This window comes from Drosophila novamexicana, unplaced genomic scaffold, assembly GCF_003285875.2.
Source record: "Drosophila novamexicana strain 15010-1031.04,08,12 unplaced genomic scaffold, DnovRS2.1 tig00000068-arrow-arrow-pilon, whole genome shotgun sequence".
In the NCBI taxonomy this organism is placed as follows: Eukaryota; Metazoa; Arthropoda; class Insecta; order Diptera; family Drosophilidae; genus Drosophila; species Drosophila novamexicana.
In genome coordinates, this window is record NW_020824770.1 from 551,586 (window position 1) to 567,359 (window position 15,774).

General features: G+C 43.2%; 1 protein-coding gene across 9 annotated transcripts in view; it reads right to left on the reverse strand.

Moving 5' to 3' along the window:
* The window catches only part of LOC115771357 (amyloid-beta-like protein), a 57,554-nt gene that overhangs the window by 40,583 nt on the left and 1,197 nt on the right, over nucleotides 1-15,774 (reverse strand). For 8 of the 9 annotated variants that reach the window (XM_030717039.1, XM_030717037.1, XM_030717033.1 and 5 more), the window contains exon 2: nucleotides 15,276-15,546. In XM_030717039.1, the coding sequence (XP_030572899.1) occupies nucleotides 15,276-15,350 (75 nt within the window). In that variant the 5' untranslated portion in view covers nucleotides 15,351-15,546. The remainder of the gene's footprint in view (nucleotides 1-15,275; nucleotides 15,547-15,774) is intronic. The other variant, XM_030717031.1, reaches the window with a different exon arrangement.

Here is a 15,774-nt window from a genome sequence, read left to right on the forward strand (position 1 = left end):
ATTTTGGCAACACACACACAAGTACACGCAGACACGATACCACACCGATACACACACAAAAATGGCCAAAAACTGTCCGTGAGCTGCCGTTTATTTGGCTTAGGTCATTGTAAGACAACAACGACAACAACAACAGCAACAACAACAACAGCAGCAGCGACAGCAACAAAGGTAGCAGCTACGACTTGCAGGGGCGTGGATTCTTAGCAATGCACAGCACAGTGGTTAACATAATTTATAAATAAAATCATAATCTATAAACAAATAAATAATATGCGATAAAATAATTATTAAATTTTCGTAAAGTCAATGGAAATCAAATAAACATTTTGTATAGTAATAAAAATACTCAAATAACCTGATATTTTTTTTTTGATTGACAATTTAAAATGTATTAGAACAATTAGATGCGTACTTTTTTTGAACTAATTATCTGGAATTTATTGATTTGTTATACATTTAAACTAAATAAATTACGTACTATAAGATTAGTTTATGAAGAAAACAATTCAATAAATTGATAAACATTATTTAATTAAAACATAATAATTTGCATACATGGTATGTATATACATATGTATGTATGTATGTATGAATGTATATACATTTATGCATATTTTATGGAGCCCTATTTCATAATATATTTACCAGATTATATTAATTAAGTAACCAATTATAAAACAATAAACCAATCACTTATCGATTAAGGCGCATAAAAAATCGATATCAAGCTGAAAACCGATTTGCAAAGCGACCGTCATATTAGCCAGTTACTATACAAAGTACAGTTGCCATAAGACATTGAATGAAAAAGAGGCATGCATTTAAGGACTGTGGGGTGTGTGGGTCCTGGGTAGGCTAGGGTCGGCTAGTTATACAGTCAGTTAAACTTGCTGTGCTACGAGTGCTAACCACTTAATTTTCCGTATCATTGAAAGGGCATATTAAAAAGGATATGCCAATAAGTACCCAACTAAACCCTTTGCCGTCCACACACAAATTTACATACACTCCACACACAAACACGCACACACATACATGCGACACACACTCTCGTTTATTTCTTTTAGCAAACAAATTAACTTAACTGTCAACCGCAAAATCACAACAGATGCAGTCGACACTCAATCACAGTACGCGTATTTGTGCCGCATCGAGTGCCATGGGTGTGTGTGAGTGTGTGCATGTGGGGGAAAACTAAAGCGGCTGCCGACCCCAAAAAATATGCAGCACACAAAAACACACACACACACACACACACACACACACACACACACACACACACACACACACACACACACACACACACACACACAGGGTCATGTGTGTGCACCCAAAGACTACCTATACACACACACACATACACACACACACACACACACACACACACACACACACACACACACACACACACACACACACACACACACACACACACACACAGACACACAGGCACACTTAAAAGTCTGTTGTGTGTGTGAGCAAGGGGTTGAAGTGCTGGCGATAAAAAACACTTTTTATGCCTCTGGCCTCAGTTCATAATATGACAGCGTTCAGTTTTCAGTGTGGCTCTCTGCGGGCAGACACTCAATATCAATAGCGCTTTATTTACGTTAAAAATCAGGCTACACACACTCGCAAACACACAAACACACCATGCCACATACACGCGCGCGCTCGCTAGAACTCATAAACAATTTTGTAGCATACTTTCAAGCGCTCTTTTTTGTAGTCGTTTTCGGCTTTGCTTTTTGACCAGATTCGCACGAGTATTTTATTTTTGGCGCTTTATTTATTTGCCAATACGTCAGTCCCACACATTTTTCACAGTATGCGTGTGTGAGTTTGCGATGGGCGTGCCAGCAGGGGCGAGCAATGTCTTTGATTTCGACAAAAAAAAACATGCATAGAAATTGAATGGAAACGCCCCTTCAGCAGCCATGAGGCTTTCAATTCTACTAAATTTATGATGCTGTGTGCATGAGTGTATGCATGTATATGTGTGCGTGCGAATGTGTGTGTGTGTATAGGTAGTCTTTGGGTGCACACACATGACCCTGGCGACAGGAGTTGTTTGCTGCTTGGTTGCTCATACGACACGTTCGACCATAATTTTGGGCTTGCTGCCCAACAAAATTTAATAATAAAATAAAAAAATAAATATATGTTGAGATAGAGCCAGAGAGAGAGAGAGAGAGAGAGGGTGATTGCGACAGTGAGAAAGGGCAAATATGGAACATCATCAAATTTAACGCCTGACTAGCTGTCAAGTGCCCAAAAGTGGCCTAAAAGTTGCTACAGCTTATGTATATAAAGAAATTCGATTGGTATATATTCTGTGCTCAGCACAGGGCTTCACACACACAAGCACAGTCACACACACGCATATCGATAGGCACTTATCGATGATGCGCGCATACAGACGCCGCAATAATCAATCGAGCGCACAAATCAGCGCTTAACTGGCAATTGAGCTTAATGGCGTGCCATATTACCAACACTCCGGGCCCAGCCCAATGTGGGGCTAACACGCCTAAAAAAATAAAGAAAACAACAGCGCTGCTTCGCCAAGGGGCGCCACTAACTACGCAGAATACAACTGGCGAAACTGGTTGAAAATGTCATTACTTGGTTGTGCTGCACCACTAACAATTTGTCTTGCCTCTTGGTGGTTGGGGCTGGGGCTGAGACTGAGACTGGGTCTGGGGCTGGGGCTAGGGATAGGGACAGAGTCAGTGACAGGGGCTGGCTCTGAGGTTGCGGGATTGGGTTGATTTGGTTTGGGTACTGCGTCTGCTAGTCATTGTCGCATACAAGTGGCACATAATGTGCCATGCCACGCGCTGCAAGCCGCATGCCGAGACATGACGATGTTGTTGTTGTGTCTGTGGCATACTTGAAATATTTAAACGATAAAGCACCAAGCAGCAGCTGTGTGCATGTGTGTGTGTGTGTGTGTGCATACTTGTGCCTAATAGAACCCAAGTGACAAAGGCATTAAAATACACACACACACACACAGACATAGGCACACACACAGACAGTGAGCCTAGAACAGTTTGGGGTACGAGCGGGGCATGCTGTCTCGTTGGCTTGGCTTTGGCCATTAACTTTTTGCCACAGCTGCGCATAGCTGGAAAATTTTAGCCACAAGCGGCAGAGTTTAATGGAGCTGCCCACGCAGGCAACTCACTTACATACAACAACAACACTAGCAACAATAGCAAATATTGGTCGAGTGCAAGCGACTAGGAGATATCCTGTACTATTTAAATGCGAATCGGCTATACTGCGTTGAACGCAGTGTGAATATATTCTTCTACTTCCAAGACTCTAGTTCTTATAGTTTCCGAGATCGATACGTATAGGTTGAGGGAGAGAGAAATATACTGTTGCTGATCAAGCGGGCATATGTTTACTTTAGGGGTTCGACCTCATGCTTCACTGTGAATATAACACACATTGCCACAGAACATTTGTACCCCACTTTTAATGGGCACAGGGTATAAATATGGCATCTAAAACAAGAACAAGAACAACAGACAAACATGGCATTGAGTGCGTCGCCGTGTGTGCCTGTGTATATACGTTTCTGTGTGACAGGCTAACATACACAATTACAGTTGACACCAAACACACACACACACACCTAGTTAAACGGGACTCGCAGACATTATGCGCCGCAGCGCATGCAACGTTATTTTATTAAGTGCGACGGCGGGTCGTGGAAGAGGCTAACATCACGCTGAAGTGTGTGTGTGTGTGTTGTGCCAGGCAAGGGAAAAGCGGGCGGCGAGTGTGGGAGGCTTGACAAAGAAGCACAACAATGTGCGTTGGCTCGTTTTGGACATGGCTGGTTAAGTGTCACAGAGCGTCGCGCGAAGCCGCAAAGATACGCGACACGCAGCACATGCGGCAGTGCGAATGCCACAGGCTACACACACACACACACACACACACACACACACACACACACGCACAAACAGGCAGCACACTGCCCCGAACTGAACGCGAACGAGCTTCGTAGTTCAGCAAGAATTTGTTATTGTTGTTGTTGCTTTTTTTTATGTTATTCACACGCACTCTCTAGTTAAGATGCTGCGTGCTTGTCAAGGCGCGGCAGACGTGAAGAGGGCGAGACGCGGAGAGGGGGCGACGGGGCAGCTAAATTATTCCAAGACAAATATGCTTCATGGCCCAGTCATGTGACAATGTTGAGCTGTCGGGAATCGAATCATTTGACGCATTTGCTTGAAATACAATTTGCATTAAATTAATGAAAATGTATTCAATTTAAAGTAAAACACTTTATTTATTTTTATTTTGCATTTCATATGACATATAGAATCTTTTTTTGTGTGTAAATTGAATATATAATTCATGCTAAATGTTTCTTTTCTTGTTTCTTTTGTCAATATTCAATGCAAATGTGTGTTGCGCTTGGTTTATGTAAATAATAAGTGGAAATTGATTACGTCTAATAGACATGTGTCCGTCCTAATTTACCAGCTGGCCGCATTTTTCTTTTTTATGCTGCCAGCTGCATTGTAGCTTAATGTCAAAATTGTATTTGCTTATTGAGCTGTGCATCTCGAACATTATTTGTTGCTGTCGCTCTTTTTATGCATTTACTTGAGAGGCAGCGACTTGCATTTTCCTGGCAGGCAGTCAGATTAAGCAAACATGAAGCTTGACAATTTGATAAGCCTAATGTTAGCTTTACAATGAGCTTGACAAACCAGCTCTTCGTTTATTTATACAACATTGTCTTTGCATTAGTTTCAGTCTATGCTCCAAATTCTTGAAATCTGCATTGCTCAGCCCAGAAATGCCGCCCAACTATGCTATTTGTAATTCTGTCTTCCTGTCTGTCAGTTTGTCTGCCTGTCTGCCTGCTTGTCTGTCTGTCTGTCAATCTGTTTGTTTGGCTGTATGTCCTTGCCTGCTCGTCCAAACGTCTGACTGAGTATATAAATTTCATTATCTGCAAACGCGCTCGTAAAATTCTTTTTTTCTAGTAGATGGGCGACTTTCGTAGCCCATCTCCAACTCCACTTTGCAACTCAAACTTCAATCTGCAGCTTGCCCTGTCCGAATGCGCTTTATTTGCGCTGTTTTTTTTTTTTTTTTTTCATTTGAGCAAAAAAAATAATATATATGTATAAATATTTTGATTGTTGGGTGTACTCTGCATAAATGTGCAAATAAAATTTAATTTAATAGCGAATTTTATGTCACAAATATTGCGCTTCACTTGACACAGCCAACACATGCCCCACGATACACGCACACACACACACACACACACACAGACACAGACACACATAAGCACAGGTTCCGTCAGAACCACAACAATTGCAGGCAGCATTATCCCGCCCAGTCAGCGCATGAGGCGCACTGCCCAATTTTATGACCCTAGAATGGTTTGGGGTTTTGCCCGGATCTGCTCGTTGATTTGACAAACAACTCACACCCACGCTCACACCCCCGCCCCTGCACCCGCACTCGCAGCTACCCTCGTCCACATATCGTGCTGATAGCCAAATGGGATTTGGGGAATACGACGAATGATGCTGTCGATTTCACCGCTGCCCCCTCGGCGTGGCATTCGTATTAATGTGTCAAACTGGAGTTGGATTTCGGATTGGCCTTTGATTTGGTTGCATTGTTTGTTGCCTGGACTTAACCTGGAGGCATGTGGTGCCAAATTGAAGCCAGACTCCAGAGCGGTATTAATAACTCCCCCGGGCATTTGCTGGCTGGCCGCATGTGAGTAGCCGAGCATTTGAACCGAATAAAATGAATACATTTCAAAATATTTTCCTATAAAATCCTATTTTCAGCTTGAGGTTCATAACAAGAATTTATTTACTATAAAGTAGAACTCAAGAGGCAGAAGAGAGCGCGTAATAGAAAGACAGACAGAGAAAAAGAGAGAGAGAGCGAGCGGGGGTGCAGAAGGCAGCAGAGGGGAAAATTTACGAAGAAAAGCCAAGCAAGCGAAAACTATGCCAATTGAAAAATAAGCCAAACGAGAAAAGCTAAAAAAGTGGAAAATAATTGGAAATGGAAATGGGAAAGGGACGGGAAAGAAAAGGGAGCGGCAGTCAAAAGTGGGGATTGGCTGAGGCACCAAGGCGAGCAGTAGTCCAAAAATGCAATATTGCGATTTTATAACACAAATTGCTTATAATCACCCAAAAACAACAACAACAACAACAACTACAGCAGCAGCAGCAGCAGAGGCAGCAGGAGCAGTAAAAGGCCAAAACGGAAATGCACGTTGTAATGGCCTGGAAGTGGGCGCACAAGGCGTGGCAGGGGGCAATGTGGGCGAGAGTTGGGCTTGTAGCAGCTGCTGCGTTAACTGTGCCACGGGTCGCCATTTTGCATGGGAATGGCATAAAAATCATATTTCCGTTTTATTATTTGCTGTTAATGAAAATGCAAATAAAATTGGATTTTCCGTGCCGCACAAAAAGCCAGCTAAGTAATAATAAAAAAAAAGGAAAAATGCTGCTCTTGCGCAGGCAGGTCAGTACAGGGGGTGTGGTAGGGGGCGGGCCGGGGGCAGAGCAGGCGAAATGTTCCAAATGTATTTCCTGGCGCACATTTCAAATAAACATTTTGGTTATCATCGTTTTTTTCGCTTTTTTTCCTCTAGCTGTTAAAAGCAAAAATTTTTAAAGCCAACGAATACTTCTATTTGTGTGAGTCTGTTTGTGTGCGCGAGTGTGTGTGTGTGTGTGTGTGTGTTTAGTATTAATTGGGTCACGTAATTAGCAGCTTGTTTGTATGCTTTTTATGCAGTATGTACGTAGCCGAAATTTGATTATTTGCATTTAAGCGGAGTGTTTTATGGCAGACCAGGGCAACCTGTCAGACAACCCAAATACGGAATTGTTAGCTAACCGAAATTTCAAATCCCAAGTCGCAAATCGAGCGAATTACATGACTCATTTGCTATGCCCCGGGCATACAATTTCGTGAGCCTTAACAAGGAAGGCAGCGAAAGGAAAGTGTTCAAAACCCAAGCTACGTATAATAAATTAAAGTGTTTTATGCTTAAAATAAAATATTTATAAAAACGATTAAGTCTATATTATATATGAATACTAACGGTCTTGCCTTTGTAGATCACATCCACGAATTTTCCACTGCGCTAGAACTGTATTCCGCGTATTTCTCGAACTTTAAAGTAAATTTAAATCCGTTCGGATGAAACTTAGGCATTCGCCCAAAGGCCTTGGCGGGCCATTTTCCACCCACGACAGCGGATTCAACGACAAGTGTGAGACATTTCTCAAAAAAATGTTCTTTGAAAATGCTTTTCAAGCAAATCGGTTGGTACATTTAGGTCGTTTTTCACCCAACGGGTGGAATACTTCATAATCCCTGCTTAGCTCTTACGGCATGGTGGGCAACAGCAAGTTGACGACCCATTATAAAATTCTACACTGCATGGGAAACCGTCAAACGGAGCTGTAAGCTGTGGAAAACTTGGGCCTAACTATGTGCAGCAAAATGACTTTTTCTAGCAGAAAACAAATATACTAAATGGGAATAGTAGCTTTTAGTTATTCTAGTAGAGCAGATGGTAATATGTAATTTGGGTAGAAGCGTTTCATTTGTATGCAAGGGGCTAATAATTGATTAATTTATTCATTCATTCGTATGCCGCATCATCATTTATCTATTCGGCTATTTATCAACGGACTGGCCAAAGTGCCTAGCCCAGCTACACCTCTCTCTCTCTCTCTCTCTCTCTCTCTCTCTCTATGTCTTTCCCTGTGGCTACCACTCGACGTTGAACACTCGACACTCGACACTCGACCCATGGCTAATGACACCATCGATAATGATGCCCCTTGCCGCATGCTGCAGACAAAGTTCGCCCAAATGTCTTACGAAATCTCACGAAATCCTCTGGCAAAACAATTCGCGTGGAAAAGTCAAGACCAGATTCATTCGCAACGTATGCAACGGATTGTCTGCCACACCTTCTGGCTTCGCATTAGGTAAGAAGCCGACCTCCTGCGTGCTCGGCAACTGGTAACTGGCAACTGGCAACGTGACTCCTGCGAGGCGATTGAAAAGTGGCATACGACTCAAATGAAATCAGCGGCGAACTACTTCGAATCTACCAAAGGATGAGGAACACACTCTTGCTCACACTTGAAATCGGTTGGCGCTCACATTCCGCACCCACTACAAACCACTTGAGCAAATAATGCATGCGGCTAGGTGGCACGTGGGCAGGGTTATGTAGTGAGGGAGGATTGGGGCATATCACAACAAGGAAAGTCGTTCAGGCTAAGTCAACAAAATGTCAAATTCAAGCACCTGCCACAAGTTTCAGTTTGGCACGTTGTCGCTGCACGTTCCGAGAGGCGCTTTGGCATTTTCCTTTAACGTTCACGTTGCTCCTACTCCCTATTCCCTGTTCCCTATTCCTATTACGTAAACGCCTATATATACGTATGTATATGTATATGTTAATATAAATATACTTATATAAATGCTTACAGCAACGTGCAATACAAACAAACCAGACGAGCCGGACGAACTTTTATTTTGAGCTTCAGCAGCTTCTTTCAGCGCCACCACCCGTTGTGCGTCCCCTCTCCGCGGAACTGGGCGAGGGAGGGATATCAATGAGCCCGCGCCCACCCACTTTAAGCAGCTACTGTTTGCATAAGTTGAATCCCCGCTGGAGTTTCAGCTGGATGGTGCACCCTTTTTGAGCCTGGCAAAATGGCGCCCGAGCGGGTCCCTCTTACACACATACATACACTCTCTTTCTCTCTCTTTCTCTCTCTCTCTTTCTGTCTCTCTCACACACTAAACTTGTGCCATGTGACAGCTATGTGCGTGGCACGATTCTCGGCGTGCTTGTTCGACGCCTATTTGCTTTTTGTATACTTGCTAAGGGCATTCTGATTTTTTCATATTGTTCATCAGCATCAACAGCCAAGCTGATATGCCCGTCTATTACCCTGTCACTTGGTATTAAGTCTGAATAAACATCGTCTTGGCTATAAAAACCATAATCTACGTTTGCCATGGAAACGATCGATCAACAATTTGGTTGCATTTATTATCGCATTAACGGTAAGGGTATTTAATCGTCGCCAGCCCAAAAAATAAATTTTTATCTTGTCGTGCCTTCCGCTTCGTTTACTTGTCTATTCCACCGCCCCTCAATCACCTGCTGACCGCATGTTTTTATACCTTTGCTTTCGCGTTTCGTTTGCTTCATTTGCTTAATTGTGTGAGTCATCATTACAATCGTCGTCATTATCATCATCATGATGATCATTTTGGCCGGCAGCAGCCTCAGGCTCCTTTGTGGTGGCAGCAGCTTAGGCTTAACTGAAGAGCCGTCACCTTGCGGCTGCCGCAGGATAAGTGTTATTGACCCACGTGGCCTGGTATTGCTTGTTGGCCAAGGGGAGAATGTGTGTGTATGTCTGAGGGGGAGGGTCTGGAGCAATTGCAAAAGTTCAAGCTACCAATAATGGCTCAATAACGTCCGTTAGCCATGTGAAAATCATCTTCTACTTATATTCTTTTCCAGCATATTATTATTTCGTCACGGAATAGGTAACTCATAAAAGAGGATATCTACGCCCCTATAAATCGTATATGTTCTTAATCAGTATCAACAATCTCCTAACATCAGAAAAGTATGCATTGGTTCATCTTTCTGTTGTTTTTTTTTTGTATGATATCTTAACCAAACTCTGAATCGATGAGCTTTACTAGTAAGATAAATATCATAAACTTCCAATTACTATATCATAGGGAGAATCAGTCAAAAAATTAGTTCTAAAAGGCAGAGTGTTCTGCTACTCAATATATTTTGACCAAGCTCGGCAATCGAGGGAATTACTATGAGCCAAACATATCTGCAACATCTTATCAGATCGGTCTATAATATTATATGGCTCCTATGCCTACAAGAAAACTAAAGCTTTACTATAAAAGCATTTTTTGTCTATATTCGTAAGGGTATTTAATCTTCGACGTGTCATGCTTTCCTTTTAGTGCAGACAAGTCACTTAACCCTATTTCAATAGGCTATGCCTTAGGCCAGACTTTGGCTTCAGCTCCAACTCAATCTGAGCCAGAGGCTCCGGCAGTGATTGCGGCTTAGGGCTTGGCTTCGGCTATCAGCGGTGGTGCAGAAGGCAGCGACATTAGCCTAAAACAAAGCCATCGCGCTTGGTTGGCGCTGTGGCAGCATGGGATCGGATGGGGGCTATAAATGGCAAGCGGGGGTTGCGCCTTTGTCAACGTTGAAATGAGCAAAATGCATAATCGAAAAAATCGTTGAGGCGGAAACGCTTTGTAACTGGATATGGGTGCAGATATGATAAAGGGGACTGGCACACAGGCTGGCGGCAAGCCACGAGCAGCCGGTCAGAAGAGTCAGGAGGCAGACGGCAGTGGGTAGCTAGGACGTAGACAGGACATAGTCAGGACTAACATAAAAAGCAAAGCTGCACACAAGCAAGTGACAGCAGAAATGTGAAAGAAAAATAAGAAGACAAATAAAGCGAACCAAATAGCGCAACGAATTCAAAACCAAACCAAACGAATCGAAACGAAACGAAACGAAACGAGTCGAGTTAAGGATTCGAAATGTGGCTGAAGGACACAGCAAACAATGCTGAAGGCAAGGCTGAAGCCAGCAAAAGCAGCAAGAAAACGCAAAAGGATTCCAGCTCTGGCATGGGAAATTGAAAGGAAGTGGGGTCAGTGCACAGTCCATTTGTGTGCGGGGTGTGTGTGGGGGGTTTTGTGGATGTGGGTGTGGATGTGGATGTGTGGACTGTGACACCACAACTAATGAATGTGCACGTACAGCAAACGACTACAACAACGACAACAACAACAATAATGGGAACGACGAACTGGCTGTCAATGTGGACGAGGACAATCGTCAGTGAGGCAGCAAACGACAACGCTGACCAAGTTGTTTGGCATTACCAAGCCTGATAAATGCTAACGTATACGGATGGAATTGAAGCGGCCAAGTGGGAAATGGGCAGCGGGTGGCAGGGGGCAGGGGGTGCTGCTAAGGGTGCATACAACAGTCATAAGAGGCGTCACACTGAACCAAAGGCGGGTACGCTGCATTTGCTATGCGAGTGACTAAATGCATGCAATAAATGCAAACCTCCGGCCAGCCATGATTAAATGCGACCAATGCGAGAGAGAGAGAGAGAGAAAGCCAGAGGGAGAGCGAGTGAAAGAGAGAGCTAAGGCTATCGATAATAACAACAACAACAACAAATTGCAGGCAACGCCCAACACATAAACCACGCACAAAGCCAAGTCCTTATTGCCCTGGTAAATTGTACCTATTCGATTAGCGGGAAACTCAAATTGAGCACTTAGTGGTTGCGTCCACTCAGGTTGACAACCCTGAAGCACATAAGCTACAAGTGCTAGGCTTCAAAACTCCAAAACGAAAAGCTAATTATCTTCTAGATGCTTCTCAACATCACACACATGCATAGGTCAATGACAAAGTGGTGCCGAAATCAGTGGTTTCGTGGATAAGCAAAACTAGACTAGCCACAAGGCGGGGATTTGGTTTGAGCCACAATTTTTTAAAGCCTTATGGTCTTGATCTTTACTGCCAATTGCTAATACAAAACTGATAAAGTGTACATGCTAATTACACAAGGTAATGCTGAAGAACTAGTGCCAAAGTAATGCTTGAATCAGTGGGTTCGTGGATAAGGAAAATCAGATTCATGAAACTACAGTGGACGCGTAATTATTTAAATTCATTTAAAAGCAATATTAATAGCGTACATTGTTAATATTCACTTTATTTCAAGCTGTCCTAAGCAAATGTCAATATTCTAAGGAAGAGTTCGTTTAAATAAATATGCCGCCCACTGTACATACAAGGGGTAGTAGGGCAGAACTAGTGCAAGAGTGGTGCTCAATTCATACTTAACCCGCCAGCACCCACTCGATGTGGTTTTGCACAATCTAAAACTCATACGAAGCTTTATGATTCATGTTTGTGGACTTGTGCATAGTAAAAGAGTTGCAAGTTAAAGGCTGCAGGCATCAGGCAGGTTTAGTGGACGCGACCCTAGCACATCGTCCCCCCAACCCCGAACTAAGTTTAGCTGAATTACTGTAAACATGGCATAGGGGTTGCTTAAGCTGAGCGGGCTGCGAATTGGCAACTAGCTGCCTGCCAGTTGCCAGTTTGCAGTTGTTGTCCCGACAATCAAATGGCCAACGCCCCCACATTGCCCCTCCCGCAAACATTACCAGGCTTGATACGCTCGTAACTAGAAGGGCTTACATATGCGACTAGACTTTGTATGGGTTGTACCAGAAACAGGATCCAGGCTGATATCGACTGACGGTTGTCGGGTTGTTGGGCTGTTGGGTTGTTGGGTTGTCGCCTGGACATATGGCAGATTGTGTCTGCCCGCTTCGTGACTGTCTGCATGACGCATGAGTCAGACACGCGTGCGACGAGTCCTTTGAAGCGAAATATAAAAAAAGGACACAAAAGAAGGGCAGGAAAAAAACTGGAAAATACGCAAAGCCCCCCGCAATGCAAGTTGTATAAGAAAAAAAGAAATGTACGTAAGCAACCACCGACAACAGCAACAGCAACAACAACAGCAACAATAAAACCGGAATGGCTGACAGACCGCAGCTAAGATACCCTTTATGAAATGCTATTATATGAAAGCTTGCTACCCAAGCAATAATTTCTTTAGCAGTCATATGATATAATGGACCGATTTGATACGGCTTTGCAGATATGCTGGGGGAATAGCAAAGCTCCCATTTGTTGAGTTTGGTAAAGATATCCGGAGATTAATAGATTACTAGACTAGGAGAAGCTAGTAAAGCTCTTACATTCAGAATTTGGTTAAGATATCTTTCAAAACCAAAAAGTGTTTCCCGCAAGAACATAATTTTGGCCGATTATTCCAATGGCGGATATCTGGTAAAGTTAAGCGTTTCGGCAAAATTCCTTTTAGATTTAGTGGTTGCAACAGAAAGACAAATCTATGCAAAGTTCTCTGACGTTAACAGACGGACAGACAGAAGGAAATGGGTATATCTACTCTGCTATTGATACTGATCAAGAATATATATATATGCTTTATAGGCTCGTAGATATCTTCTTCTATAAGTTACCCATTATTTGACATTATCATAATACCCTCGACAAGAGTATAAAAACGGTGGCGAGCGATGCGTTGGGTCTGATAACGTGCACGGCAATGTTGACGGCTTGCTGTCGAGCCCTGTGACGGGTGGTGGTGGGGGGTTTGGGTTGAGGGCGGCGGTGGTGCTGATGGTGGTGTTACTTGAGGTAAATATGGGTACAGAAGTGTAACTGAAACTGCCGTTGCAAGTGGTTGCCAACTGTGACTGTGACAGCCAGAGGCAGCCGTGTGCCCTGGGTCACTCATAAATTGCTAGGAACAAAGACCGATATGAATAGCGGCATTAAAGTATCAGGCAACACACACACACATATATGTATATATATATACATATATATATATATATAGAAGAGGGACATTCATTGGGGTCCAGGGCAATACAAATTGCAAGCTGCATACAAAGCAACGAGCCTGAAAAGGAAAGACAGACAGAGTGAGAGGGACAGAACGAGAGCCGTACTAAAAGCACCTGAACATAGACCCAGAATCGGAAGCAGCAGCTGGCCAACTTATAAATCAGCTTAGTGTTGCCCGTCTGCCCTCCCTCCAACAGGCCCCGGAAAAACCACCCATTTGGCGCCTGCTCGTATAATAGCTCTTCGAATGTACGCCACTGTGTGTGTATGTGTCTGTGCGTGTGTGTATATGAATTTGATAGGTTTTGGTTTATATTTTTTGTTGTTTCTGCTTTTGCCTTAAACTGCAAGCTCTCAACGATGTGTGTGCGTGTCTCCAGAGCTATCATGTGATATCCTTTCTGTGCAAATTGTTTAAGTATGGCAGAAATTGCCATGGCAAAACACGTCAATAGGTGGCAGCTCGCAGCTGGCCCTAACCCAGGACTCAGGCAAATTGTTTTTTGAATTCATTTGAATAACATTTTCACATTGAATATTTATCCTGGCCACACACAGTACCCTGAGATATCGATGAATTGAGTGCTTCCTTAAACGAGTTGAATGGCATCTATGGCGTCTCTATGCCTCCTGATTGAGCCCCCTCTGTAAGCCGCTTGTGGTCAGGGTAACGGCAAAAGGTGAAGCTGAACACAATCTTACGTTTTACAATACTGCCAAAACCTTGCGTGTGTGTTTGGGTGTGTGTATTGATTCAATAAATCCATATCGGATTATTAAATTAATTAACAGAGCTGAAATCCCAATTTGCTATTAAACAGGAGCCGAACCTTAAATCAAATCTCAGCCTAAATCGAAACAAATAATATTTTCAATTAAATTTTTGCTATAAGCAATGATAATAAATGTAAATAATGCATTAATAATTTAAGAAAAAACCATTTAATTTGTGATTTAATAAATAGTTCTCTTGAAAATTGTATTTATATTGACGAGTCAGGCTTTGGAACCAAACCTGGCTTCACAAACGTCTAAGACCAGTACCACGAACTGAAGCTTAGGACTTGGACTTTTTGTTTGAACCATGAACCGGAGCGGCACAGCCAGGATATGTATTCATTCTCCAGACTATCATTTAGTTGGCAGGATTAAAACTTAAATAGCTATCATTAGTTAATGGGTTTTCTCAGCCCTATAATGTTTTTGCTGGGCAGCTGGGCCCTTTCCCTGCTGCCCACAAGGTGCTGCTTTCATATGCAAATTGCTCGGGTGAGTGTTGTGTAAGTGTTCCCTGCGCTGGGGGCGGCTGGCGGCGCGGGGGCTGCCAAAACAAAAACCCCAAAAACAGTGAGGGGGGGAAAAAAAAAACAAAAATGAACAGCAGAAAAAAACGGTTCAATTAAGCCAATATTTGCGCACACTCGCGCAACGCTGTGCGTCTGTGAGTGAGTGTATGTGTGTGTGTGTTTGTGTGTGCGTGTGTGTGTGAGTGTATGTGTGTGTGTGTGTGTGTGTGTGTGTGTGTGTGTGTGTGTGTGTGTGTGTAAGGACAAGCGGCGAGAACTTAGTCTCTTTTTGGCTGGCACATTTTTGCGGCTCGCTTAGAGCAGCTAGCAGCTAGGACTATGTGTGCTTGTGTGTGTGTGTCTGTTTGTACGTGTGTGTGTGTGTTAGGATTTTTTGGTGTTGCATGACTCACCTGCACTGTGCCAATAAGCACGACGGCGGCCCAAAGGCTCCGCAGCAACAAATTACGACGCAGCGAGGCGCACATTTTTTTTATTTTTAGCACTTTTGGCTTTAGCTCTTCGTCGAACGGTTTCTCGTTTGCCCTTTGCACGTTTCTTTATTTGTGTGTTTGTTTCTTCTTTATATCGTTTGGTTCTCTTACTTCGATTACACTATGTGTCTGCTTCGGTCTGTTTGTTTTAAGCACTTTGCTTTTGCTTTGGCTGCAACTGCAACTGCAACTGGACAACAACGAAAGCCAGCAGAACGATTGCGAATGAGAATAATGATGATAATAATAATAAAGGGCAATAGCAATAAAACAAAAGACACAAGACGATCAAATTTGCTGGCGTTCTGTTCTTGTTGTTGCTCCTGATTCTTTGCGATGTCCCCAAAAACTATGCAACGAAATATCGCGTGTGTGTGTGTGAGAGTGTTTCTGTGTGTGTGTGCGTAGTAGTATTTGG